This window comes from Melospiza georgiana, chromosome 21 (assembly GCF_028018845.1).
Source record: "Melospiza georgiana isolate bMelGeo1 chromosome 21, bMelGeo1.pri, whole genome shotgun sequence".
Taxonomy (NCBI): domain Eukaryota; kingdom Metazoa; phylum Chordata; class Aves; order Passeriformes; family Passerellidae; genus Melospiza; species Melospiza georgiana.
In genome coordinates, this window is record NC_080450.1 from 4,779,354 (window position 1) to 4,805,413 (window position 26,060).

The window sequence follows — 26,060 nt, forward strand, 5'->3', positions numbered from 1 at the left end:
GGCCTGACCTAGGGCTGATAGGAAACAATGAGCGTCTTTCCGTTAACTTAAATGGATTTTGTGTCAGCCCCATTAGGTAACAGCTTATTTCCCTTCATTGATTGTGAAGTCAAAGATGAGGAATTAAGAGTGATTGGCACATTAAGAGTGGATGGCAGACATTCACAGAGCAAAATTCCAGTGATGGGGAGAAGAAAGGAGGGGAAAAGATTTTGTGTATGGATGTTATAAACATCAGTTAAAGATGCTCCACTCTGTACCAGGATTCAAACACAAAACTGCTTTATTTTGGCTTTGGTACAAGGGTGAACATTTTTCATTTACTTCTGTTAAAGGGAAGAATTTGAGGATATATTAAAATATTGGGTCCAAAGAGAAATAATTTAGTTCTGCACGGGTTACACATGCTAAAAAAATCTTCAAAAGCCTCCACTTCTGGGTGCTAAAATCCTATTTCCGAGGGAGGGCAAAAATGGTCTTTTTTCCCCCCAAGGATGGGGTACAGCTGGGGCTTTTTTTTGCAGGCCACAATAATGAGACAACTGGAGGATGGGGTGAGAGACCTCATGTCCTAGGATCTAATGACACTGAGAGGATATACTGTTACAATAGAGTAATTCTTTATTCTCTCTTGTAGACTTCCTAAAGGCAGGCTACAACACAGATCCTCATGACTCTTATCCCTTTGGTTTAAGAAACTGAATTGTGATTTTTCAGGTGTTCTCCAGTCTGAAGCTGAAGGCAATGGCAGCTGCTTAGCTCCTGAGTCAGGTTGTCCTGATTTGGCCTTTCATATAAAATTCTCTTTATGAGTGAATTTTACCTTTAATAACTTGCTCTTTGCCTATCAGCCAAAATTCCATACAGATTTCTGCTAGAGAAACTGATAGATGTTCCAAGGGCTGTGGGCCACCATCTTTTTTATGGTACAATTATTAAAAGCCAAACCCTTCTCACATTTTTTATTTCTAAAAAAGCCTTGAAATCTGGCACCTTTATGACTAAAGCCTCCCAAAGGAAGCACTACAGAATCAATATCTGAAAGCAGGATGCTTCTGCATTTTTTGAAGCAAAAGTTCTCTGCAGTCATTAACAGACTTGATTCATCTGATGACTCAGAATTTGTGCAGCTGGTCCAAGGCCATTTCAGAGACTGAAAAGTGCTGCTTTTCTCTCCTTCTCTAAAAAAGTGATCTTTTCTCAGTTACATGAAGAAGCACCTCCTGCCCTCGTGTCAACTTCATTTAAGGAGAAGGTTATATTCAGAGCATGTAGCAGCAAAGAATTTGATTGAAAAGATGAATTAATATAAAATTTGACCTTCATCGGTTTTCCCAATAAGCATTTTGAAATCTTTGAAATGTCCTTTTGTTTACTGGAAATGCAATACATGGTAGGATTATTGCAATACATAGGCCAAATAGAAGAACAGACTGTGAAGACAGAACAAATAGAACAAACTGCAAAATAATGTTTCTCCATTATTTAACTATAATTAAATTTCATTAGTCACATAGATCATCATATTATTATTTCATGTTTGTCTCATGTTTTTGGGAGCTTCATGCTTATTGAAGTTCCTGAATCAGATACACTTTATTTACATTTTGGTTCAAGTTTTTTAAACAATCAGAGCTTACATTTTCTGTGACGCATTTGGGTTTTATTTTCATTATAAAATTCCAGTCTCACGCCAGATTTTAAATGTTAATAATTCAGCCATTGCTTTTGAAGGGGTTCTATGGCTCCATTCACTGATGATTTAAATAGTCAATTTTCAATCATCACTCTCTTTTGAGAGTTTATAGCTGTGCTATTCCCTTCCCATTAAATGCTGTCACAGTAAAGATTCCTATCGACTGGAAGTACTTCGATTTTATTCCCCATGGTAAGTGTTTATTATCCTCACAAAATCTTGTGGGTTTGTGGGACATGAAAAATACACTTTCCTCAGAAATAGTGACGAAAGAGAAACCTTCAGCAGAATTTGACATTTCATTATCCAGACTAATGTAATCTAATACAAGGCCCATTCCTCTAAAGTCCCTTGTTTCACTTGCAAGTCTTTCTCCAATGTGAGTAGCAATGCTGTAATCCCATTTCAGGTTTAGTGCTGGCAGCAAGAGCTGGGACATCAGGTAAATGTTTGCATTTCAACATTTCCTGCTGTAAGTGGCTGTTTATGTCAAGGAGCAAGCTTTTCTTCGATACCTGTGTCACCCTGGAAAAGTTGTCCAGGCCAGAACTAATTCCATTAGTGCTTGGAAAGCTATTTATAAGCCTGCCTTCAGTGGGATGACCTTATTAATTAGATTGGGGGAAGGCTGAGGGAGGGAGAGACGCTCATTTCACAAGACCATTGACATGCATTTCCAGAAGCAATGCCTCTCCTTCACACTATGCTCAAAAAGACTGTCAAATAAAGCAGAAATCTGGGTCAGTTTGCAGCAAGGAAAAAAAAAAAAAAAGCTATATCCATGCTGTCTGCAGGACACAAAGCATAAACTTTTGACAGGGTAGTTCTGCTGCCATATGTCCTTGAACATGCTAACAAAGTCCAAACCCTGTATTCTCTAAATCCAAAAACAGGAAAGAGCTTTACCCCTAAAGCTTCTAAATCAAACCTTACTGAACCCACCACCTTCCTCCATTATCATGCACACCCCTAAGACAAGAAGGCTAAATCCTCATATTGTGCTTGTCACGAAGTCGAAAGAAAGCAGAAGGCTACTTTCCTCCCCCTTATTTACCCCACATGCTTGATTTACTCTGCAGTGTAGACGGTGAGTGGGGAAGAGTTTCACCTGCCAAACCCATTTCCTGTGCCTCACTAAGGCTCTGCTGCTCTGCTCCCTCCCGGCTGCATTTAACTGCATTTAGCCACGGTGCCCTGCTCTCTGCCCCTGAAGCCAGCCCATCACCCCTGCCAGCTCCAAAAAGTGAGCAGCTGGCAGCATGAGCCGTGTCTTGTCACTAATACATGCGTGCTGGCAACTGAGGAACTGCTGCTCTGTTATCTGTTTAACCAATCGGGGGACTGGTTATTGCGCAGGCTTGCAATAAGAACTCATCTGTGCAAAGCAGCCAAAAGAAACTCAGCTTTTGTGCAGGATGTTTACTTTTATCCATATAACCTCCTGACAGAATCTCATTCACCTCTGGCATCCCAGTGGCAATTCCATTTTTCATCTTGGGTGGGGAAAAGGAAGTTTTCAGAGCCTGCCTATTCATTTGATGGATTTGTACAACCCAGGACAATTTTGCAATGCAGGGAAAACTACAGACCCTGTTTCTGTGTCCCTCTTTGCATAATCCTATACAGATATTCAATGTCTCTTTCAGAATTCAGTATGGCTTTATGTGACAGTTTAATGCTCATCAAACTCCTCCACCTCTAGACAAGCAGACAGTGCTTGTGAAGGGTGGGCAGGAGATTGTACATGGGCACAATTTGACCTAAAAATAATAAGGGCAAACCACACAGCTCATGTACTCCTGAGCATCAAAAATTGTAATTAGTAACAGATTTGCTATGCAAACGCCTATGTGGTACCAAATGGGTGTCTGCTGGGTATCAGACTGGGATTGCCTGGTTCATTTTGAAAACCCATTTTACAAATGCCTTACAGAACTAAAGTCTCTTTGTCCCATGAAAAAATAATAGGTTAAATGTCTTATTAACCAACCCTTGGCAGTTCACGTTCAGCATGTTGCTCCTTCCAAGCACACTACATGACTGGGCCCCACAACAGGGATGCATTCAGTAAGAAAAGTTCTTTCATCCTTCTTGTAACCCTGACTCATTTATTAAAATGCATTTCTGGCTGAGTGCACGATGACATATTTCTAGTCTTAAGCACGTTTTAAATCAAAACTACTTAAGGTATTTGAAGGATCTGGTTTTCCTTACTTTGTAAATATTTGTAACCAAACTAACATGGTTTTTGCTTCCTTAATCTTGTATACTGAATGCCAATTTTTAGGATTTAGACTTAATGGTTCCTTGGTCCATAATTAGGGCTTTATTTTATTGCCATGTTTTTAAGGCACTCTGATTCATTCTATCATCAAAAACAATTACAGAGATGAGTTCAACAAGAGTCACTGGTACTAAAAATATGTTATTGGTCAGGACTGCTCTAACAATACCTGTGCTGAGTAATTTAGTGCTCTCCTTAATAAACACTGACTTCCAGTAAAAAATCTTCCAGTTTCATCACCACTGTCATGATGGTTAGGGCATTCTTACCCTGGTTCCACTCAGTCAAGCTTCATGATATGAATGTTCTTATTTTCATTCAAAGTAAACAAGAAACAAGTCTGAACAGTATTTTTTTTTACTGTATCTTGAATTTGTATACCTTTGATGCTCCAGCAACAGGAAGTTACACTGGTTTCAGATTTGTGTCTACAGAACAAAGGTGGAAAAACAGGCTTTGAAAAGTGTAAGGAGAAGAACTCTGACACATTTGTGAGTCTAGATCAAATGTCCAAGGCAGCAGGGAAGGAAATGAAAATGACAGTGGCTTGGGAGTAGGCAGAAGAAAGAGTCAAAGAGGAGCAGAGAAAATGAGAGGAGATGGAGACAAGATGCAACACCTCTATGTGTACCCTTGAAGGTGTCAGTGCACTGTTTTTACAGCAGTCAGCCCAGTTTTTTGCCAGAACCACAAAGCAGCCAGCCTTCCAGTCATGGTGTACACATCACGTGTTCCAGAACATTTCTACAACCTGAAATACAAATTACTGGGGAGTTACAGAGGAATGCAAGGATGGGTGTGTGGTACTGAGCAGGAAGGCAGCTGCATCACCACAAGCCCTACCTCAATATAAAGCCAGGATAGTGCTGGCACTTCAGCTGCTGAAATGCAGCTGTGTGCAGGTCTGGGCTCTTCAGCAGCGTCCTCAAACTTTGCTCCTTTTGGATTAACAGATAACATAGGCAATATGAAACTTTATTACCAGTGACACTGCAAAATCAGATGACTGATTATACCAATATAGTAACAGTGATACCTCACTGAAATTAATGGGAGTATTTCTCAGGGAACTAGCTTGGTTCTGCATTTCAGGAGCTCTCCTTTCCAGCATCAAGCTCTGCCCTTCTTTTTCAGAAAAGCTGAGCAGCTGTCTGCATAAGTCTTCTGGCCCAGCCTCGCCTGTCCTAGCACAACCAAGCCCCTGTTGGAGAAAAAAATCTGCAATTTGTATCAGAAGAGCTTATTCTTTACTGGAACTACAGAAGCTGAGGGGCAAGTCTTGCCATGGCAGTTTACAAAACTGTTACCACCTAATCCTTTGCTCACTGCTGATACCAGGGAACAGCTGGTAAAGGGGGAGAGCCATGAACAGTCAGATTGAGCCTGACAAGCAGCCAAGCCATGACGCTCACACTTCCCTGTGCTGGAGGTGGTTACCTGGCAGAGGTGACACGTTTAGCCTGGGAGATGACTTACAAACCATGGCACAGCTGCCAGCAGATCCTGTCTGCATCAGTCCTACCACAAAAGATGTTGACACTGAGTATGGTTTATTTGTCTAAACCTGTGCATGGCATTGGTGTGCCTCTACCAATCGCTTTTGTTGAGGGCTGGAACTGTTCAAAATCCCACTGTAAACAAGATATTAGATTAGAAAAATAGCATAAATAGAATTCTAATAATAATATTAATATTCTCCTAAATCACGCCCTGTTTGTATTGTACAAGGCAACGCCAAGTTCACCTTACAGAAATAAGCTTGACATGGTCGCTTCACTTAGTGAAATAACCCTTGCTTGGCAAAGTTAGTTTTGAGTAAGTAAGATTAGTTTCTCTCTGCCAAGCAGTCTGGCCACTGTAACCTCGATCTGGAGCGGAGTTAATGATCTCATGTGCCGGTTTATGTGACAGCAAAGCCACGGCGTTTTTCTGTGCTCTCCTGTGCCACGCCGGGATGGACCCCACGGGCGGGCGGGTGAAGTCACCCGGGTCAGTCCGTGCCGAATCCGTCGCAGACAGGCTCCCACAGCTCTCACACTGGGAAGAGGAAGCGTGCTGCCACCGCCAAGCCCTCCTGTCTGCTGAACGAGCTGAGACAATGGCGATTAAACCGCTGTCCCCAGCAGCGCCCCGGGGCTGCTCCATCCCCTGCGGGGCCGCGGGACGAGCTGCAGCCGGGCCCCGGGAACCGTCAGCCCCGGCCCCGGGCACCGCCAGCCCCGGCCCCGCCGCGGCCGCTGCCTCCCACTGCTGCCCGGAGCCCGGCCCGGCCGGGCCACCCTCGGGAGCCAGGCCGCGGCTCCCGCTCCCACCGGGCCGCTCCTCCAGCCCCATTCCCCGCTCCCACCCCGGCGCTCCCCCGGCCCCGTTCCCCGGTGCCCCGGCCCCACCTCGCAGCGGCGATGCCGCGGGTGCCCGCGCCGGGCCGGGCCGGCTCCTCCCGCGCTCGGCGGCGGGGCCGGGCCGCGGTGGGCGGGCCGGGGCGGGGGCTGCGCGGAGCCAGGGCCGGTTAAAGCGGCCGCCGCCCGCCCGGCCCCGCGCTCAGCCCGCCCGGCGCCCGCCGTCCTGCGCGCCGCGGCCGCGCGCTCGCCAATGCGGGCCCGGAGCCCGGCCCGAGCCGCCCGCAGCCCCCCGGCCCGACCCCCAGCCCCGGACCCATGCGGCGGCTCCGGGAGCGGTTCCGGAGGTGAGCTCGCCGCGACCCCCGGCGGGGATGGCATCCTCCTTCCTGCCCGAGGCGCTCCCCGCGGGATGGAACCCCCGGGCGGGGTGAGGGGTGGGTGGGCGAGCCGAGGTTTTCTCGCCGGTGCCGGGCGGGGTGGGCAGCGAGGTCCTGGGGGCGCGAGTGGGCGGGGGTGAGGAGGGTCTTTTGTTTGTGTGTGTGTTTGTTCATCGCCGCCGTTCAGTGGGTGAGGGTTCGCGCATCCGGCCCTGTGTCACAGCCGCGCATCGCGGCGCTCCGCGGGGCCCGACCTGTGGCTCCTGGGCCGGGCTGGGTCAGCGCCCGCCGGCCCCGTGTGGCCCCGCGGGGCCGTGGAGCTCCTTGTTCTGCTGCCTCCCAGGGCGCATTGAGTATCATGGAATCGCAGAATGCTCCGGGTTGGAAGCGCCTTAAAGCTCGTCTCGTTCCAGCCCTCTGCCATGGGCAGGGATGCCTTACACTAGATCAGTTTCCTCCAAGCCCTGTCCAACTTGGGCTTTTGTGCTTCCAGGGACGGGACAGCCGCAGCTTCTCTGTGACCGGGCCTCAGCACCCTCACAGGGAAGAATTACTTCGTAGTATCCAATCTAAATCAATGCTTTTTTAGCTTAAAAATCAGCCTTCATTCAGCTTTAAGATGCTGCTCGGGTAACTGCAGTCGTGGTTCTTGGATAAGCATCTGTGGGCTTTGGTTCTCCACTGTGCACATGCCAGGCCAGTAACTGTTGATGGACAGCCCGTCTCCTGGGTGAGGCCGGTTGCACAGGGCTTACCTGACCGGGTACCTGCCGTAGGCCTGCCTTGCTCTCCTTTCACCAACTTGCTCAAAAAACTGAGACCTAAGTATTAAAAGGGAAATAAAACTGAAAGAGAAAAATATTAATGCGGTCGGACGCTGTTTCTGTGCTAGCCCACACTTTGGCTGGCTGGTCCTTTGCCCCTGAGCTCAGATGTGCTGCAGCACCTGGGGTGACTTGTGAGTGCTGCCCACTCTTTGCTTGAATTGCTGCCTTTCATACTTGCCAGAAGGCTGGGGAGGCTTTGGGGCGGTCAGTGGGATGCACAGACACTTTTTTCCATGACACAGTCTGTGTATGATAGCAGAGTTGTTTGTGGGTTCTCAGAGTATTGCAGGTCTCCTTTTATCTTTAGTATCGTGCTGTAAGTACGTGAACCTTCACACAGCGTGGGATTTCACTGATATTTCCAAATAAGGGAACTGCTTCTGCACTGATCTGAATTATTTCTGTGCCTCAGATGTTGAGAGATAGTAAAGATTATGTGAGCAGTTACAAACCACAGCTAGATACTGTCAAATCCAGGAAGGAAGGTGCCTACTGTGGAGGAAGATGGATCTACTTTTAACTGAATGAATTTGGTCAAAGCCAAATTTGGTCCAAGCAAGCTTTTAATAAATCCTTTTGTTTCTCTTCAAAATCTAATCTGAATGGTCATCAGATCTGTTCTGACCTGCTTGTATTTTTTTTTTGTTTTCCTCTTGAAAACAAAGAGCTTAGGAAACATCCTCGGTACTGAAGCATATAGTTAGATAATGAAGCAATTTTTAACCCCATTTGATTTATGCTACTGCCGGTTTTGTGGAGTTACGCCCACGTTGTTGCAGTTTCTCATATGCTGTTATTTGTGGTTTATTAGGTCTAAATGGCTTCTCTTGCTGCTGGAAAGCACAAAGAAAGAAAGGCACAAGAAGAGGGAATGTGCTTTTAAGCTGGTGAAAGGAAGTATGAGGTCTTTTGAGCTGAATAAAGGAAAAAATACTTCCTGAAAAGACTAAAAAATCCAGATATTTGAGGCCATTATCCGTGCTTGCTGTTTTTAATGACAATTTGCTTTATGCTTAAAACAATAATTCATTCAGCAGATGGGAATCATCAATAGGGCAAGATTTTATTTACCCTTCTGCAGTCTGGGGTCTAAGCTTGTTGTAATGCCAGACAAATGTCATACAGATATGTGCAATGGATTTGGGGTTTTATAATTTATTTTTCTAAGCTGGCTTTGCATGCAAAGACAAAGCATTAAGAGCCCTCGGACTTTCCTTCTGCTTTGTCTCTGAGACACTATCTTCTCTTAATTCTGGAATCTCTGGGAAACATACAGCATCTGTTCCTTGGAAATGAATAGGGGCTTGAGATTAGGGTCTGTCACACAGGATGGATCAGTCTGTATGTTTAGAATTTAAAATATTTAAAGTATTTCAAGATCAAAGATCAAGTAGCGTGAAGGGAGGGGTATGAGTTTCTTCCCTCTTGTTTTAAATTGCTGTATCTCTCTCTCAGTACTTTTTGTCTGCTTATATTGGGAGTATGTCCATCAAAAGTTGTTTGTTTGCTATGAAATTCTGAGTCTTGAACTTCCTTGGCCTTGAGCAGGTTCTGAGCATTGAGAATTTAAATTGTGAAAAGGAACTCACAGCTCAATTCAGTGTGAAAGCATTCTCTCCTGGCTGGCTACAAGCCGTTCTCAGTCTCTTAATTTCAGAAATTTCTTCTTCTGATATTGAAGGCATTAATATTTTATCTTGGATATCTTGGATTGTCAATACCTTAAATGGACAAGTATTTGTACATCCTTGTGAGATGTGCTGCATATCTTCTGATTAAATTATTCTGGTTTCACTAGATCTGCTAGTAAAAAATACATTAGAGATTTGCTAGAGAATCAAAAAGGCTTCAATTAAAGACATTTCCTGTAAACTGTAGCCCAGTTCAGTGGGGCATTGTCAGTCTGTCCTGCATTTGATAATAACCTTAATGGCTGTGTTACAGAGAGCCTTTGTATAGGAGTGAACAGCATCTGAATGCTCTTTACTGAGCTTCCACTTTTAGGGAGGTGAGATTATAATTCCCACAATTATCTTTTGCAGAAGAGGCAAATGTGACCTGTAGATAAGAGGAGGAACAATGTCCCTGTGCTGCTGTATTCACAAGGCAGGAAACAAGCATCCATTGTTGGTGGTGGCATGGGGTTTGTTAGCTTATTTATTTATCTTTAAGGAAGAGCAGAGCTGTTTTGCCTCTAGAATGTGAATAAACAACCACATTCTTCTGCCTTTGTGTTGCAATATCATATGTGTCTATAACTGCAGGAGTATGTGACTGGCTTTAACTGTGTGTGTCAGAATAATTTTCCTGGGTTTGAGGAGCACATCAGTAATATCACAGAGCAGCTCTTTTCAAAATCCATGTCTGTTTCTTAAGACATTAAGCCTAAACTGTCAAACTGGAAATGAAAGGAACTCATGAGAAGCTCTGGCTGGCATTTTTGCCCTTCCAGCCACCTCGTTAATGATCCTTCCTCTGAAGCTGTTCCTGATAATGTTTATAAATAGTTAATGATCAAAAGGCAAGGAGGAATAACTCAAAGTTTGCTTTACTAAGACTGCTGCCTGTGAGCAGTGACCTGAGCAGATGTTTCCAGGGTCTGCAGCCTGTTGGATGGAGGCAATCCCTCTGGGAAGGGAGAGGTGCAGGTCTGTCAGATGTTGGGGCATTGTGAGACCCATTTCTGTGGGGGACAGGTAAAACTGAGCACTTCCCCTTCTGCCAAAACACACTGGAGGTGTTGTGTTATTGGTGTAAACACTGAGGTGAAGGGGATGGGTGAGGTGTTGCTAATGCTGGAGCTCTGGCACAGAATATTTGCATCATTCCTGTGCTGCCACAAACAAAAACAGGGAAAAAACCCAGCTCTGTGTGTAGGTAACAGAGCAAGGATAGGTTTGTTGCTGTCTTTGTGTTCTGTCCTACAGCTAATAAATGTCTTTAAATTAGTGACAGTAAGAGGTCCTCATTTCTAAAGTGTTAGTGCATAATTCTAAAATCTAACATTACCCCTAGATCCAATATGATTGCTTTAGAAAGATGCAGTGTATTTCCTACTGAAAAAAAAGGGGGGAAAAATTAAAAGTAGGCTAATGTTGGATAATAGAAGATCCCATTAGGAGGCATCAATTATTTATAGATTTGTATATGATAATAGTATCTAACATAGAAATTTGGAACACCAGAAATTATAAAGCTACTGCAGAGTATAAAATTATTCCTTTTGGTTCTTCAGGTTTGAGTTTGACTTTTTAAAAATTTTTTTACTTCTTGTGAGACTTCCAAGGTACCACCACAGAGAAAAGCAATAATATTCTAGATGTGATAAGTGAAAAGTTTCCCATGACTTTGAATTTATGGAGTTGGACAAGGGCAGTCCAAGCCTGGCCACTCACTGAGCCAACAGATGCTTTTATTTTTAAACATTTTCCTGACTTGGAAGCAGAACTGAGCAAACTGAATGTTCCATCTTTAGAGGATGCAGAGATGGTGTTCAGCAGCTGTTGAAGACATACAAGCACTGGGAATAAAGTAATTTTCCAAATATTCTGCAAGCCTTTGTGATGACAGTGTCATTGTCTTCTTGGAGAGGAGAACAAGGTGCCATTTCTCACTGACAAAAGAATTGCCATTTTTAACCATACATTAACTCCTGCAGGGTTATTAATGTGCTAACAACCATTTATGTTCTGTGTCTGTGAATTGAATCCACATTTTTCTTAGCTTTTGTATTAGTACCAATGGACTGTTTCTTGAAATTGCCATGGTTTAGTGAGGGATCATGACACTGTTATTTTCCCAATGCTGCTACATTTTCATCTATCAGTTTAGAAAAAATGGTTCACAAGTCACTTAATAAATCAGTCAAGAAAACCAAGTGAAATATTCCAGAAATCTGGAACTGCTTATGCCAACTGTAAGATTTGGGTTGGATTTTTTTTTAGTTGTTTGTTTGTTTTCCCCTGTTTTGAGGTTGGGCAGTATTTTATAGATGTCATAAAAATAGGACTCATTTTGATTTAAACCAGGGGGACATGGGGAAGGACCAAAGTTTGTCTAACAAGCTTTTTGTATAAATCTAGGTAACAAAGCTGCTCTTGGTTCTGAGTATACAAACATGTTCTGTATTTCTTGTGAAGCTGTTCCTGGCTGCTTGGATACCTGACTGATTGTCAGTGCATAGTTTTAGAAAAATCTGGAGTAAACTGGAATTATTGGTGAGAGATAATCACTTTTGCAGGACACTCAGCAGTGCTGGGATAACAGACTGGAGCTGGAGAAATTCACAGCTTTCATTTGACTGTTGCATATAGGTGTGTGCTGTCTTTTACAGGTGTTCCTGCAGAGATTTAAATTGTTGAGTTTCACAGGAAACAGCTCAAGTGTTTGGTTTTTTTAATACATGTAAATGAAACGTTTGCATTGGCAAATTCTTCCAAAACTTTCTAGGGTTTCATCATATTCTGTTCAGCTTGCATGGACTGCATTTGATGTGCTTGTTTGTTTGTTAGAATGTTTGGAAATTCTTAGATAAAAAGATGGAATGTCTATGGCAAACCTCTTGAAATATTTCCTCTTCAGAACTGACCATTAGAGTCTCCTTTCATCATGCCCATGTAGGAGATATTTGGATCTCAGTTACAGACATAGGATTAAAAAAATGAGCCACCTCATGCTCCAGAGATGCAAATACTGCTTCTTATAGGAGTCAAAAATCAGTGTTCAAGTGCTCCAAAATGGAATATTGCTGCAGTTTCAAGAACTTCTTTAAAGAAGAAGCTATGATGAACTCCATATTTTAAGAATAATTTGAGTTCTTGCCATGTAATTTAAATAGGAAATGTTTCATTCTTCCTCTGACCAAACTGTCAGAAAAGAGGGACTCTGCTTTATGTGAACTCCTGATTAAAGAGTTCACCATCCTGCATCAGGCAGTCACAGGAATTTATTTAACATGTGTGTCTGGTAAGAGACTTTACTTGGGAGAACTTGCAATTCAAATCACAGTTACTTTGAACATGTCTGTACTTACAATTTTTAACACTACCAAGTCGGAAGTATTCCTTCATTTCCTTCATGACACTCAGAGAGATGTTTTAGCAAATTTCCTGAAAGTATTCTTCATTATTCCACAGGTTCATGAACCACCCAGCCCCAGCCAACAGCCGCTACAAACCCACCTGCTATGAACATGCTGCTAACTGTTACACACATGCAGTAAGTACACTTCTGCCTTCTTTAACCAGATGTTTCAATAAATTTTTGTCTGTTTGGATTGCTAAATGCTTACCTTTGCCTTGGCTGTGTTCCTGTCTACAGCCTCTCTCTGGTTTTGTGCATATAAGCGTTAACTGTAACAGTACAGAAAATTAGATGTTTGGTAATATTCTGAATCTCTTAGAGCTCCAGACACTTCACAAGATTGATTTTCACCAATGTTACAGGTCTTTAACTTGATATTTTCCCTGTGTTCCAGTCAAAGGATGCCTGCAGTAAAGGGGGTATAGGCCACTACTAGTTAGCCTGCAAGGTGGATTTCCCAGGTCTGCCCTGACATAATATTGTGCAAATTGTAAACTGGAAGTAAAAGAAAGATTTATCCATGTGAGAAATGGGAAGGCCTCATCAGACTGTCTGTGGATATGGGCAACAATCACAGAATCACAGAAATTCAAGGTTGGAAGAGACCTGTAAGATCATCAAGTCCAACCCATGTTGTAACAATTCAACTAGATCGTGGCAGCAAGTGCCACATCCAGTCTTTTTCTGAACTCTTCGAGGGATGAGCTGGAATGTTTTAATCCTGATACCTACTGACTCTTCAAGAAATCTGCTGTTTTGCAAGAGACCCTGATAATGCTGACTGCCCTGCTGAAATTTCAAGCTTTCCTTATTTTTGTAATGTACGGACTTTTTGTAGATTTGAGTATGTGGTATTCACATAAAGAAGAACAAAAGCAGTCCCCTTTGATTTTTTTTTTTTCTTTTAGTAATTAGGAAGTTTAATTTGCTGTCTGGCACTTTGAAAAGGACTTAAAAATGTGTTTGTTTGCTTTCTAAGATAGCATTTGCCCTTTTACAAAAGCAGCTTGTGCGTCTCCTCAACCCCTCAACTCCAAACATCTGAAGTATGTTTGACTTTGTCCTCAGTCTCTTATCTCCAGTGTGTCTGAGTGAGCTGCAGATAGGAAAGCTCAAAGTAGTGCCCAGAACTCTTCAGTTCTTAAGGAGCTCTGGTTTTAAGGATCCCTTGTGTGTGTTTCATAAATAACCAACATACAGCTCCGTGGTGCTGGAAAAAACAGAATCACCTTGGTTTTGCATGTAGACATAAAGTTGACTGAAGCTTCTGTGTTCTTAAGCCAAAGGTCTCATGTACAGCATTATGTAAATATATGCTTATTTGCCTAGGGAATGAAGCAACATTCTGTTAGTTAATACAAATGCGTAGTTTATCTCATAATCCTTGTGCAAATCTTGTTTGCTCTGGCCAAAAAGTTAGATTTCAAAATATCTGGCAGATGTTGCCGTGCTCCTAAGCAATTTCAGCTTTCACCTAGTTGAAAAACAGGCATGTTTTACTCCTGATAGCTAAGGTGGATCAGTGTTTTCTGGTGGGCTGCAGTTTGTGGTGGAGCTCTCTGATTACTTTCTGAGCAAACTATCTGCTAAAACTTACAATAAACTGTTAAAATAAATATGCCATATTTTTTCATCAACATTTAAAGTCTTGAAATGGGAGTCTAAGCTGAGGTAGCACAGAAAAGCTAGAGGGGATGTTTTCATCTCCTTTGTGTTGCAGAATTACTAAATGTTAGATGGTCAAGTGGCTGTGTCTTTGCCGCTAGATTGCAATGCAAGCTTTCAATTAGACATTGATAATTCTATAGAACAGAATTCAACAATGGTTCTCCAATATATTTTTATTCCAAACTTTTATTCATAATTCAGGAAGCAGTCAACTTCTACTTTATGAATGTACTTCTCAATAGGTACCCCATCTGGTTTTGAACTTAAAAATACACAGGAATCAGTTTATGGCAGCTGCTTACTAAAAAACAAACAAGCAACAAAAAAATAAGGATAAAGGAGGGTATGGAATCCCAGGTACAACCTTTTGGTACAATACTTAAAAGGTAGTAAGGTATCTTCACATTTCTTACTTGTAAGGCTATTTTAAATGCCTTGCTCTTTTTTTTTAGCTTTAAATGAAGCATTGACTTGCCTTCGGACACTGGGAGAGGAATGGCAGCAAAGTAGTTGAAAACAGAAAAAGCTGTTCTCTGTGTTCAAAGGAACAGGAAGGAAGCAGTGTATGAGAAAAGCAGGGGTTGTGAGAATTGGAGGGGAGAGATGACTTTCATAACAAAGCTTTCTGGTGTATGTAAGGTTTATCAGACCTTGTTGTGTTAAAACCTCAGGATTTAGACATGCCTTGCTTTATACTACTTTAAATGTTTCTTCTAACTGCCTTAAAAGGAGTAACTATTCTTAAAATTAGTTATAATCTGTATTCCAGGTTGGGTTAGTGAAGTGCATGGAAGAACAGAAGTAGTATAAATATTTAAAAAGTGAGACTTGGAGCATTTAGGTGGCCATTTGAGCAGGGAAGAAGGGGTGATCAGAATTTCAGAAGGAGACTTCTGATGAAAATGTCTCCATTCCCTCTGACTGGTATAAGCAGTTTCTCTGCTCTCTGTGTGTTGCACAACCCAAGCTGCTTGTGGGCCTCTCACTCTGTCTTACTGGTCTCCTAAAACTAGGGGAAAATTGAAAAGTTGGGAGAGATGGTAACAGGGGTGTGCTCATGGAGCAGGCAGCTGGGGATGGGCACAGCCCTCCATGGGTCCCTCTAAGTGTCACATTTTGGGGGACAGGGCTGGCAGCTTTATTGCTGTTTCTGCTGCCTTCCTTTCCAAAGAAAAGGAACTGCATGGACCATTTTTGTGCCCTCAATGTTTCCCTCCCAGTGAGAGGCTCGTGAGATTGCAGCAGTGACACCAACACTGCTGCAGTGGCTCGTGCATCAGAGGGCAGTGCTGCTGCCTGCATGATGTGCAAGGAGAATAACTTCATTCTCCAGGGATGTTAGATACAAAAGCAAAACTTCCAACAGGTTTTTGAAGCTGTCTGTGACAGAGATTGTCTGGAGAAATATGGAAAGAATGCAGGTAAAATGCTGAGCAGTGGAGCAGTATCCTCAGCAGCCCCAGACAGGTGGAAGGTACTGGGTATTTTGCTGTAAGTTGGTAACCAGAGAGTGTCATTTCACTCAGGTGACCCTGATCAGGCTCACAGCTTATTGTCTCAGCCTCTTCCCTTGTGCCTTAAGGGTTTTTACTTGCTGTGACAGCAGGGTTTGTGGTAGTTGGTTTCCCAAAATGCACCACACAAAGGTTGTGCTGAAGACTATTCTGACAGATTGCCACCTGTAGATGTAAATGAACATATTTTAATCCTTTATCTTCCTCCTTATTGCAAAGAGCTTTTAACTTCATTCTCTTATTTTGTTCTGACATTTTTCTAGAAAGCTTAGGAAACTGTTGCCTTCTCTCCTGTTCTGCAGATCTTCCTTCCAGCCCCACTTCTGATGCAGCCAGGATTAATCACGGTGCTAAAATTAGTAAATTTGCACATCACAGCTCTGGGTTTGCTCACAGTACATTAAGTTACTGGGTTTGATGATATTCACTTGGAAGACTTGCACTCCATGATGAAATAAGCAAAGATTTTGTGACTTGTAGCTGGAGTTTTTTTCAAGGAATATTGGCAACTAAGAAATGCTTTGTCATGCTGTAAAATGACACAGCACAATCCCACTCATTCTGTTAGTTCTGATTCTCTGACTGCTTTTTTGGTGAACTCCCCTTCTTTTAAAGGACTCATTAATGGCTTTTCCATTCTGAAAACTGGAGATTAAAATGCAGTTCGTGTGCTTGTGATTTTTTTTCAAATGAATGTGGGAAAATTTGCCTTTTTTTGTGAGCTGAAGTTTCATATTTCTTTTGTAAGATGGATAAAGCCCATTGTACCACATGTTACCTGTTATGACATTGCCATCTGAAGAACTTTAATCGAGTTGGCTGGAGCAGCAGGGTATCATTTCTGGAATTTGTATTTAATCTAGCTATTTTTGGCCAAGAAAAAAAAAGTAATAAAACATCTCTTGTTTTGTCTGGCTGTTCCCATGGTGCCTACCAAGCACGGAGAGGAAAATGGTTCCAAAAAGAACACTTAGAAAAAACAATCAGTCCTTTTCATGGAATACAGTGCTCTTCCCTGTGACAGGTAGAATTGTTCTTTAAAGCAGGACAAGGCAAAAAAGGGACTGTACTCTTGATTCTGAAGGTGCAAATAAAGAGGTGATAATAATAGAATTGCTTCTTTGTTTTAACTCTATCACTTTATACACAATAATTACTGGAAAGAGTGATTGACTCTGAACTTTGTTTTGGCCCATTTGAGCATCCCATATCACAGCTTAGCTTGTGAAATATTTATTTGAGGAGATTATTGAAAAGCTGGGGTCTCTGTAAGAAAGGTGGGTTATTCTGTGTAATATCTAAATCTAAAGCCCAAAGAGGGCTCTCTTCCTGTGGTCTCTGTCAGAGTCCCTGAGCAGCTCATGCCTAGGCTGTTACAGGGAATTAGTAGGAATTTGCTGTTTTACCTGGTATTTATAGGTATTTAATCTCTGAAACCTTTCAGTTCTTTGTCAAGCATAGTCAAAACTGGAATTTGCACCAAAAATTGGGAAGGAATCTGAGGGTGCATTGGGACTGTACAGCTTAGGGCCGTGGCTACACCTCCATTTCTGGGGCTGTGTGTCCTCCTGTCCCCTGCAAAACCTAAATGAAACAATTGTCACATCTCGTCAGTTCCTGGCTGTGCCAGGGGCTCCAGCCACACTTCACTCGCACTGTGTCTCACGTGTGGAGAGCAGGAGTGGCTGATCTCCTGAGGAGTGGCACATCTCAACCTTCCCTGAGTTTGGGGGCTCCCCAGGATGTGTGCAGGAAATTTAGGGTTGATGATAAATGGGAAGCCAGGCTGGCAGACTATTGCTGGCCTTAAAGTGCACCAAGTCAACTTCCATAGCTCCATTACAAAGCTCAGGAAGTGTTTTCACCTGCAGTCCCAATGCTGTCAGTGTATCAGTGCCATGCTTTTAATTTCCATGGCTCTACAGCTTTTGGCACAAATACACTGAATTTTGCAAAACATAAGGAAATTGAATAGTAATGAAGCTACAGCTGATACACTTCAAAGTCAGAAGGAAATTGTTATTCTCAGATCCATTCATGTTATTGTTGTTCTCACATCCATTCAGTTTGCTCTGCATCCTCTGCACTGAGCAGAACCTCGATTTCCTCTGGTCTGTAATTAGATAAAGGACAGATAGGTCAGGCTAGACTAGAACTCTGCAGTCTGAGCTATCAGAACTCTAATGCAAAGTGCCAGGTTTGTTTAAACATTGCTTGTTCCTGGCTTTATTGTTTAACATATGAGACTTGGGTTAAATTACCAAGAGTTTAACCCTAAGGAGCTTATTTGCAATTCAAGGGAACAAATTAGCATTTTAGACATGCTGTAGGGCCTGGAAGAGAATTTGTGCAGTGTTTGTAACTTAGAAGGCTGACTTGATAGTGGATGGAGATGGGTAGAAATAGCTGAGTCAGTGAGCTCTCTTCTTCAAATACTTGTTGGATTTAGGGTGTTTTTTAGGGTTTTTGGTTTTTTTTCTCTTTCTCTCTCTCTTCTTTTTGCCTTTTCCTGAAGGAGATAGAGGTATATCAGGTATTTTATTCTGGAAGGGAGTGTGGTTTTAAATGTATGCATTTAAAGCCTGCATCACTTCTTGGATGCTTCATGCAAACATAATTTTATAATGATGTTTGAACAGGGCCTGTTTTGGAGGAAGTGAATTAGAAATGCTTTGAGAGGGAGGTGGGAAGGAAAACAGAGTTGGATATGCTGCATTAGAAGAACATCTTTGTGCATTAAAAATCTATTCATGAGAGAAGTTTGCAGCTAATTTATTTATGGTAGCTTAACCCAAGTTCTGCAAAATTATTGCTTAATTCTTGCAGCTGCACTTTGCTAAATGCTTTGTTTTTTCATTTGGGATTTGGGTTTATTTTGGTCTATCTTGTGCTCTGTGTCTGTGCACAAGATGTGGCTTAAATTGAAGCCTAGAGTAAGATCAATTTGGTTTTAAAACATGAAGCTGAATGTGAAAATAAGACCTGCTAATATTTAGAAAATTAGACAAAAGAATTTGCTGTCATGGCTAGAGGAGTTGGTAACCTTCCCTGGTAACCATGGGGGGGAGAAATTTAGCAAAACCAGATCTAACCCATGCCTGAGACATCGATGAATTTCTGGTGCTGATGTGTCAACTTCAAACTAAATGACAGAACTCTGTGGCTGTGGCTGGGCTCTCTGCCTGCTGGTGCTGCTCTGTGGGTGGCACCAGAGCACAAAGCCGACAGTGTGCTTTTGTTGTGGCAGCTCCTGATTGTCCCTGCCATCGTGGGCAGCGCCCTCCTGCACCGGCTCTCGGACGACCGCTGGGAGAAGATCACGGCATGGATGTACGGCGTGGGGCTCTGCGCCCTCTTCATCGTCTCCACCGTCTTCCACATCGTCTCCTGGAAGAAGAGTCACCTCAGGTAGCAGGAGAGAGTGCTGCACCTCCTTGGCATGTTTGCCCTTTGTGCTTGTCAGTCAAACCAATTTTACCGGAGGTTGGAGTGGTACTTCCTACTGGACCGCGATAAAAACACCTGTGGGATTCACGTTCTCTGAACCTGAGAGAAGCAGAGAAAAGAATGATCAAAACAAATCTTATCACTGTGTTGTGCCAAAGTAGAATGCAATATGGAGGTTCTTTGTTTACCCATCACTTTGGGTAAACAATCTCCATATTGCATTCTATCACACAAAGTGATGGTGTTTTGTTTCCTTGGCCTGTCAGGGCCAGGTGTGTGTGTGTGTGTCAGGACTGTCAGCTGACAGCCATGGGATTCTGGGTGCTTGTGCAGATTCAATTTAATACAATGCAATAGAATATAGAATAATATAGTATAATAAAGTAATTAATTAACCTTCTGATATCAGTGGGGTCAGATGCACCATTTCTCCCTGCCACAGGGGTTGCCTTGGTTCCTATAAACATCCTTGATTTTTTTGGAAGGAATAGTGAGCCAAGCTCATGTACCAGTGAACTTGAATGTCTGCTGCCTTGTCACAAAGAAAACGTGTTTTGGTAGCCCTAGTGGCTCTTAATCCAGAAGCAGAATGAGAAAAACATAATGTAGGTGGTTGATGGATAATATCTGATTGCAGATGTGAAGACACTGTCTGGGACTGTGGCATGCTCAGGTGCTTTGAGGAACACAGCTTTTGCCAATGCCCAGCTAACCAGCAGGAAACCTCCTTGGGACCAAGGCAGCAATAGCAGAACTGACATGGGATTTATTCTTTTAATTTTATTTTATTTATCCATCCCTTCTAAAACTCCCTAAATAATTCTGGGCCATAAATTGGATGTAGCCAGTAGTCACTAAATAGTAACAGTGTCTGGATTAGGCAGAGTTGATGTGACAGGGGTGCAAGGTGGAGAAGTGCCCAGCTCTTATGTGTCTCAGTTCCTCCACATGGTTGTAAGAGGGATGGAGGTGATGGTATTTTCTCCAGAGTAATTCCAAAGCATGTCAGGAAAGTGAGGTGATGCAAAAATCTTCCCAAAATGTGTCATGGTGACCTGTTCTGTCTCTCTGTCCCTAGGACAATGGAGCATTGCTTTCACATGTGTGACAGAATGATGATCTATGTCTTCATTGCAGCATCCTACGCACCATGGTAAGAAATGGGGACCAGAGCTGCAGAATCAAAGCTTTTCCAAAGTAAGGAGTTCATCATGGCAGCTTTCCAGAATCTACAGATGCCTTCTTGGATGCAACTGGCCACATTATGTGTTGTGACAGACATTGCAATGTCATCTCCTGGGCCTTGCTGAGCAGAAAGTGATGCTAGAAAACATCAGAAAGTAGTTTATTTATACTCCTCATACCTCAGTTCATGCTTTCCACCCATCAATGCAAGCACCTTCTGCCTCCCTGTGGGTAGAATGTCCTTGTTTGTTCCCCCATCGTTCTGTAGTTATAGCTCTGAGTATTTATTTGTTTTTATTAACCCCCACTGCTATTGTGTTAGTTTACTCACCACTTTTGTCCCTTGGAACCTTTATGCCTCCAGGTTAAATCTCCGTGAGCTGGGACCTCTGGCATCTCACATGAGATGGTTTATCTGGCTGATGGCTGCTGGAGGAACCCTTTATGTATTTCTCTACCATGAAAAGTAAGAATTATTCTTTGCATTTAACTTTAAACTGAAAATTATCATCAGAGTACAAGACCAAACTTTTTTTTGTTTTGGAGATGAGCTACCAAGGTTCTCATCAAACAAGAAAATTTAAGTTGCCTCAGTGTTTTATTCTCACTGGTACTTACTGCAAGTGAAAGTGTCTGGGCAGTATTTAGGGAAGGTATTGCCTGCAACTCTACAATGCAGAGATAAATGCTAGTTTTAATTTTGTCATAAAACACTACAACCTCCCTATCTGCATGAAAACTTTTTGTATAATGACCCAATACCAACAGATAATTTAAAATACTCATTTTTGCTGTTGAAGGAAATGTTCACCCTTTTGTACACCACCTTAAATTGCTCAAATCATTCCTTTTTAGGTATAAGATCGTTGAACTCTTTTTCTATTTAGCGATGGGATTTTCTCCTGCTCTGGTAGTGACATCCATGGTAAGGAATGTGACTTTGAACAGTGCAAACAAACAAGACTTGCCTTTTATAACCAGCTTGAATTCCAGTGCAGCTCTTTCCTCTGCAGAGATGTTCATTTTAGTACACTGTACTTGTAAATGCTCTTGGCAGAGCAACCAAATACAACCTGTCATAGTTTGGATTTATAGTTCACATTTCAGTGAAGTGCTGCCTTGTTTTGTTCAGTCTGGGCTGCACTGGGTAGATAAAGAGAGCCTGGGTTTCTTGGTGCATTTGAAAAGCATCCTACTCCAAACTGTTTTATAGTTACACATTTTAAATAATGTTGATTAACCATCTCTGCTGCTAATATAAATGTGACACATTTTCAGGTTAATGCCTTAACTGGCTGTATCAAAGTCTTGCTGGGAGGAGCTGCATTAAACTCACACTTCACAGAGTAATGTGGTTTTCTTTGTCTCCATGATTGTCTGCTCTGCTGATGAAGCAAACCATCAATCTTGTTTTAGTTCTTGAGTTGTCCCAGTATAAGTTAAGTTCTCTAGTGCTATGGGGACATGGTATATGAGCACATTATTGTGCATTTCACAAAGTGTAATATAAATACATGCATTTCTCACTTGTCCATCTGTCCCACCCAACATTTCCAGAGTTGTCACAGCCAGCTCCCTTTGCCTGGGGGAGAAAAGCACTGTGCATTCTGTCCATAAATACTCTTTGCCCCCTTTACACCCTGACCTGTGCTTGTTCCCTGGCAGAGCAACACGGAGGGGCTGCAGGAGGTGGCCTGGGGAGGTTTGATCTATTGCCTGGGCGTGGTGTTCTTCAAGAGTGATGGAGTGATCCCCTTTGCCCACGCCATCTGGCACCTCTTCGTGGCCACAGCAGCTGCTGTCCATTACTATGCCATCTGGAAGTACCTTTACAGAAGTCCTGCAGACATCATCCGTCACTTGTGAGATCTTAAAAAAAAAAAAAAAATTAATCTGCACTTGGCCTCTGTAGCAGTATTATTTGACTTAAAGAATTGGGGGGAATTGGAAAAATTGCACAGCAAAACTGCACTGACTTTGGTAGTTCTGTGAACACAATTACTGTGAACTGATGTTTGTGTCCTGCCATTTCCCATCACATGGCAAGTGCTGTAAATAACCAAGATACTGTACTGCAGTAACCAAGAGTCCATTCCACGTTAGCAGAACTGGCTGCCTGATGTTTACAAACAAATTTTGTATGCTAGTTTAATTTTACAGTTTTTAACTACGTGAATTTTTCTAAATTAGTGATTCTAATGGTGAAGTCAGTGCAATAGTGAAAATGTAATGCTTGTGACATGAAATTGGTTTCTATCACCTTTCCACGAGTCATTTCTTAAACATGAATCAGAGACAACTAATCTACTTTTACCACCCATTATCTTGGTATAATGTGACTTTTATAGAAACTTTTCTGTGTTTTTTGTAAACTTTAAAAGTACATTTATTGAACTGAAGACACACAACTGTCATCTATGCAGTTATTCATGTTGCAAACTCTTGCAAGAAACGGTTACATTCCACACCCTGTTCTGAGGAGCAAACATTGTACCTCTCCTGAAGTTTGTGTTGCAGCTGTAATTGTAATAACCACTTTTACAAACTAAAACCTGAATGCGATTCTGCTGACTTCTAACATGGCAGCATTCTGCTCATTTACAATACCACTGAACCAGACCTTAAGCTGGCTTTATTTGTGATGAAGAGCTGAGGGTGATTTTCTCCTCCAAGGTCCCAGCTGTCCCCAGGGTGGGGGCTGTGTGGAATATCCCCCATCCAGGCCAGGGCCCCTCATTTCCCCAGCCCCTGTACACACACACACACATGTGGCACTGGGACCTGGGTTTCCAAAGGGGCTTGAACTGACTGGGCCCACTGGGTTTGCTGGGGTGGTTGTGGTGGGAAACCCGGGTGGGAGCAGCAGGCAGAGCATTGCTGAGCACCTGGAGCTCAGGGTCCTTCAGAGGCACGGCTTGGAGGATGTGGTAAGTGTCACTCGTCATCTGGGGCTTCTCACAGAGCCTGGCTGGTCTCTGTCACTGTCTGTCTGTCTGTCTGTCCAGGAAATCCAGCTGTGGTAGCAAGGCGTGGTTGTAGGGCGTGCTCAGATGACCGGTGTAGAGGAGTCCCTGTGATCCTGTTAGTCCAATAATTCTATCCTGTCCCACTATGTAATGAATGTCTTATATTAAGATTGACTTTATCCTTTTTCTAATTTAGTCAGTTTTACATGTCAGTATTGAAAAACAAAACCAAAATGTGTTGCCTTTTTCAGATTTTGTTCTGGATATTGCCTGTCTGCAAACAATAGGGATGTTTCAAAGGTCCTGTTTCACTCAGATTTGCCAGAGGGCCACAAGTTTTACAATATTTACATTTGTATAGGGAATTTACCAGAGGGACAAACTTTAAATTCAAGACATTGAAGAATTGCTCTGTGGTGGTAGCAGGTGATCAGAGAAGTGGCAGCACCACAGCAAACTCAAACTGCCCCAAAGGAGAGCAAAGGGAGCAGCTGGGCAGGTGATTCTACCACAACAGTCTTGCAGATCTGGATGCCTCAGTTTTTTAACATTGTGTCTATTTTAATATTTTCCACTTTTTGTGAGTCCATATATTTTGTTGAAATGCAGTACTGCTAAAACCACTAAAATACATGTAAAGGTTTTCTGTAGTCGAAAGTTAAACTATTGCTTGAATGTGTTTGTTTTAATTTTAAGTTAATTTTTCATGGCATTTGCTTTTTGGAGTGTTTGAAATGGTTTTTAAAAAGTTTCAATTCGCCAAAAATATTTTGAATTACTGTATTCTAGTCAATATGATATTGAATGTACTAGACTAACAATAAACATTTGGTGCAATTTGGAAACTCTTGTTTTCTTGGTGGTTGTTGTTTCCCCTCTCCATCATCTGGGCAGGGCAGTCACAGACTGACACTGTGGCCACTCCTGACAAAAGGGATCCTGTTTAAAAACAGTAAGACTATAATCCAAAATACTCAATTTTTACTATGGAAAAGATATATTTCTGTCTAAATTTTGGTAAATAGTTGGAACTTGCTTTTCCCTTTTGCTGTTCTGGGATATAAGAATATATTGGGATTTTTTTTCAGCTTAGAACATTGAAATACATAATTTTGCTCTTATCCCTGGAGGAGTATCATTGCATAAAATACAGACAAGCTGAACTAAAAATGTGTTTCTGTCTGGAAAGCAAGCATATCAATTAGTCTTTTCTTTTTTCCCCTCCATCTAATTGGAGCTCTCGAGGCTGATTCCTCTCAGGAGTAAGGATAGTGCTTTTTCCAGTAATGCATGCTGCAGTGCAGAGATGGGATTTCTTTGTCTTCCCAAGGCAAATGTTTTTAAAAGCACTTGCTTCTGTATTTTCCATGCCTCTAGGTTTTAGAAGTGCAACAAGTAGGCTGAATTTAAATAAAGCAGAGATAGCAAACATTTCAGATGGACCTTTCCAGAAAATGTCTGAGATGCAGCAGGTACTCTGAATACTGCATATATTCTTAGATCATGTTTTTATAACACAATATCCTCTGCCTCAAAAAATAATTCTACTAAATGAAGGGCTACCTTTAAGTATTTATATTAGAGTGGTTGTTTGAATCATATTGGTTTAAAATAAACAGGAATGCCCAAAGACAATATTAATTTTTCTTCCTGTTAACAAAAAGAGATCTAAAGGTAGGTGGGCTCCTGTTCCAATCCTGTCTGCTCCACATTGCTCTGAATTATTTGTGATTATGGTAAGAATCTCCCAGTTCTGGGTGAGGAAGTCCTTTCCAAGGAGGCTTGAGTGCCCTTGTGGGTCCCTTCCAACTCAGGATATTCTATAAAATGCACATTCTTGGGGCTGGAATGAGCAAGTTAAAGAGAAGATATTACAGTTTTTCATAGCTTTTTTTCCTTGCTCAAATGCCCTTCCTGCTCAGAACCTCTACACAATTCTTTACTTGGGTCTGGTGTGTTCAGCCACAAGATGTCCCTGAAGGCCGAGGCTGTCATGGTCACATCATGTGCTTGACTAAACCTTTTCTCCATGCTTTGCTATTTTTGAAGAGCACAGGATGTTGGGCCGTGCTGCTGATTGCTTTCACCCATCAATAGGTGCCATGAGGTTAAAGCTAAAAATGGTTGACAAAAGAGTGATCAGGATGGCGCAGCAGAGCTGCCTCCAGGCTGTGGGTGCTCTCTGCCTTCCCTTCCTCAGCCTTGCCATTGGCCACTGTGCTCCTCCATCCTGCTGCTTGGGGGTGTTTCTGTCATCATTTGTCTGAATAAATTCACCAGCCACTCTCAGAGGGAAGGGAATGGACATGAGACACCTGAGATTTCTCAGCAGAACAGATCCCTCTGAGAGCACATGAGCTTCATTAGCCAATGATGCGACTTAGGTTATGAAACCAGCCTCTCTGCCAGCCTTTTGCAACAGGATTTTGGTTCCCCAGCTTGTCCTGGCTCTTGGAAGTGTTGGGATGCCTTTACCTTGGCATTGCCAGCACTGCCCAAGTGGCACAAGCAGCAGTGGCATGGTGACACTGTCCTGGGGCTAAACACCCGATTCAGCACAGAGCTGGACACACAGAGTTCCACTCACAGGTCAAAGCCCCAGGGAAAGCAGGGCTCTCTTGGTAAAAGCTTTCAGATTCCCCTTTGGGTGGTGTTTTGGTTCTGAGCTGGGT

General features: G+C 42.6%; 1 protein-coding gene and 1 long non-coding RNA gene across 3 annotated transcripts; one reads left to right on the top strand and one right to left on the bottom strand.

Moving 5' to 3' along the window:
- Positions 1-3,552: 3,552 nt before the first annotated feature.
- Positions 3,553-6,431, bottom strand: LOC131092115 (uncharacterized). Of its 2 annotated transcripts, none has more exons than XR_009115466.1 (4): positions 6,371-6,431; positions 5,017-5,181; positions 4,824-4,918; positions 3,553-4,724 (listed from the first exon to the last, which is right to left on the bottom strand). It is a non-coding gene; the product is annotated as an uncharacterized LOC131092115 (long non-coding RNA). The 2 variants fall into 2 exon arrangements; XR_009115467.1 differs by having other exon boundaries at positions 3,553-4,731.
- Positions 6,432-6,568: 137 nt separating this feature from the next.
- Positions 6,569-24,233, top strand: MMD (monocyte to macrophage differentiation associated). The gene is made up of 7 exons (XM_058038641.1): positions 6,569-6,666; positions 12,662-12,743; positions 19,038-19,198; positions 20,316-20,390; positions 20,787-20,888; positions 21,278-21,347; positions 22,088-24,233. Exons 1-7 carry the CDS (start codon positions 6,638-6,640, stop codon positions 22,286-22,288), a joined length of 720 nt encoding a protein of 239 aa, XP_057894624.1. The 5' UTR covers positions 6,569-6,637; the 3' UTR covers positions 22,289-24,233.
- Positions 24,234-26,060: the final 1,827 nt, after the last annotated feature.

Excerpts from the sequence above, each read along its gene's own strand:
- MMD (XM_058038641.1), top strand. The coding sequence starts at position 6,638 with ATGCGGCGGCTCCGGGAGCGGTTCCGGAG. Across the intron at positions 12,744-19,037 it reads CTAACTGTTACACACATGCA|CTCCTGATTGTCCCTGCCAT; the intron begins GTAAGTACACTT and ends TTGTTGTGGCAG. Across the intron at positions 21,348-22,087 it reads CTCTGGTAGTGACATCCATG|AGCAACACGGAGGGGCTGCA; the intron begins GTAAGGAATGTG and ends GTTCCCTGGCAG.